The sequence below is a fragment of the Elephantulus edwardii genome, unplaced genomic scaffold, assembly GCF_000299155.1.
Source record: "Elephantulus edwardii isolate Elephantulus edwardi_28Jun2011 unplaced genomic scaffold, EleEdw1.0 scaffold00064, whole genome shotgun sequence".
NCBI classification, from domain to species: Eukaryota; Metazoa; Chordata; class Mammalia; order Macroscelidea; family Macroscelididae; genus Elephantulus; species Elephantulus edwardii.
Window position 1 is genome coordinate 8270521 of NW_006399814.1, and position 2069 is coordinate 8272589.

General features: G+C 68.6%; 1 protein-coding gene across 2 annotated transcripts in view; it reads left to right on the forward strand.

The window, feature by feature from the left end:
• Positions 1 to 30: 30 nt before the first annotated feature.
• The window catches only part of PHF21B (PHD finger protein 21B), a 106460-nt gene continuing 104421 nt past the window's right edge, over positions 31 to 2069 (forward strand). Inside the window, exons 1-2 of one of the 2 annotated variants that reach the window (XM_006888037.1) lie at positions 31 to 137; positions 1261 to 1326. In XM_006888037.1, the coding sequence (XP_006888099.1) occupies positions 84 to 137; positions 1261 to 1326 (120 nt within the window). In that variant the 5' untranslated portion in view covers positions 31 to 83. Of the gene's footprint in view, positions 138 to 925; positions 1117 to 1260; positions 1327 to 2069 lie in introns of those variants that run through there. The other variant, XM_006888038.1, reaches the window with a different exon arrangement.

The window sequence follows — 2069 nt, forward strand, 5'->3', positions numbered from 1 at the left end:
CCCGCCCCGGCCGCCCCCGCCGAGCGCACAACTTCCCGGGCGCCGGGGGCAAAGTGAGCGCAAAGTGCGCCCAAGTTGGCGGCATGGCGCTTCAGAGCCGGCCCGAGGCGCTCACCGTGGAACTCGCGCGCCGCCAGGTAGGTGGCCGGGGCCCGGGGCCAGGGGGCCTGGGAAGGCGGGGGCCCGCGCTTCGGAGCCCGCAGCTCTTCTTTCTTGATGTGGGGCTCTGTGGCCGGAGATGGGGAGGGGGCCTCTGTGAGCCCGCCGGCGAGGGGACTGTGCCTGGACCTTCCCGGGCGCCCCCCACTTGCCCCCTGCAGCTCCACACAGTTTGGGGGACTCGGGAGACCCGACCTAGGTGACTTCTTTTTCTCATCTCAGGGTGTGCATGACTGGGGGTGCTGAGGGTACCCCGTGAGCCTGCAGGCAGGGGAGTGTTCATAGTTCTCCGATGGTCCCCTCCTGCCCTACCTACCATGCAGTCCTGCCGAGTTTGGTGAGCCCATAGTACAGGGCCACGGGGCCCCGAGCTCGGCGACGTCTCTGCTCTGGATTTTGTGGCCACGATCCGAAAAGGGGCCCCGTAAGCCTGTCGTGGAGGGGAGAATGAGCGTAGACACTCCTACCCAGGGCTTCTCTCGCTCTCTCCAGCCCTAGTGCAGACTTTGGGGGGCCTTGAGCTGGGGGCGCGTGAGCCCTGGGCCCGACGACCTTGTCTTTCCCATCAAGGGTCTGCGCGAGGATGGGTGCCCGGAGGGGAGCCTGCGGGGGGGGTGACGGGGCAGGTCCCCCTTCCCCGGGCGGCGCGGCACAGTTGGCAGAAGTACTTGGCGGGCTGGTGCTGGGCGGCCGCGGCGTGGCGGCCGGGCCGGGCGGGCTCGCGGCGCGCGGGTGTGTGCTGGAGAGATTAGGACGCGACTTGAATATTTATGAGCTTTGCTCGACACGGACTCGCCGTGTTTACTTGGCTCTTTGTTCCGCCCCCCTCCCCCGGCACGCACTCGCACTCACTCCCCCGCACACTCCGCCGGCCTCCAAACTTGCCGCGCTCCGGGCGCCGCCGCCGGTGGCCCCGGCCCGCCGCCCGCCTTTGCCCCGATGAGGCGGCAGCCACAGGTAAACGGCCGGGCCGCCGGCCGCCACTCGCGCTGGGACGCGCGGGGAACTTGTGAGGGCGCGCGGCGGGGGTCAGGCCGGGCCGGGGGGCCACTGAGCCCCCTGGGGCCGGCCGCCTGAGCCCGCTCCTCCGTGTCTTTGCAGAACGGCGACCTCAAGAAGCCGCTCCACGACAGGCCGCCGCGGATCGCAGCGCTGAGCGAGAAACAAGTAAGCGAGGAGGCGGCTGCGCCCCCACCGCCGGCCGGAGTGGCAGGGCTGGGGAGGGGCGGCGGCACTTTGGCAGCACCCGAAAAAGTGCCGGCCCAGGCGCCTCCCACCAGACTCCCGGGAGGGGTCTGTCCCCATCCTCAAAGTTGCGCGCCCCCCTGGTTGGCCCGGGGAGGGCTGGAGGGACGGGAAGGAGGCCCGGATGGCCGAGAGCGACAAGCTGCACTTAGAAGGCGGCGCGCGCCCGGCGTCCATTTTGAGGTAGTGGACATGTTTTTGGAATGTGGACATTTCTCCCCGATGGGCCCCCTGCTTCATGCGGGGGGATTTAGGGCCTTAATTAGGGCCTGGATATCAAATTCCTGGGAAGCGGTTTCGGGGCTTTCCTGCTAACTGCGCGTCAGAGGCCTTTTCCGGGCGCCCTCCTCCCTCCACTTCGCCGGCTCCACTTTTGATTCTTGGAACCTGACGTCGACTCCCGGGGAACAAAAGAAAGGCGCCCCCAAGACACCCCAAATCTGCCCCAACTTTAGTGTCCAGACCCTTGCTGGAAACGAGGCCCGGGAGCAGCACCCCGCGGGGCGCGCGGCCGCCGGGCCCCTCCGGGAGGAAAGTTGGCCATTGTGACTTAGTTGCGCTGAGCTCAGCGCTCGGGGTTTCAGCACCACGAACAGATGCCGCCACCGCCGATCGCGGCCGCCCGCCCCGCCCCCTCCCTTGCTCTCCCTCCTTCTGGCGTAATT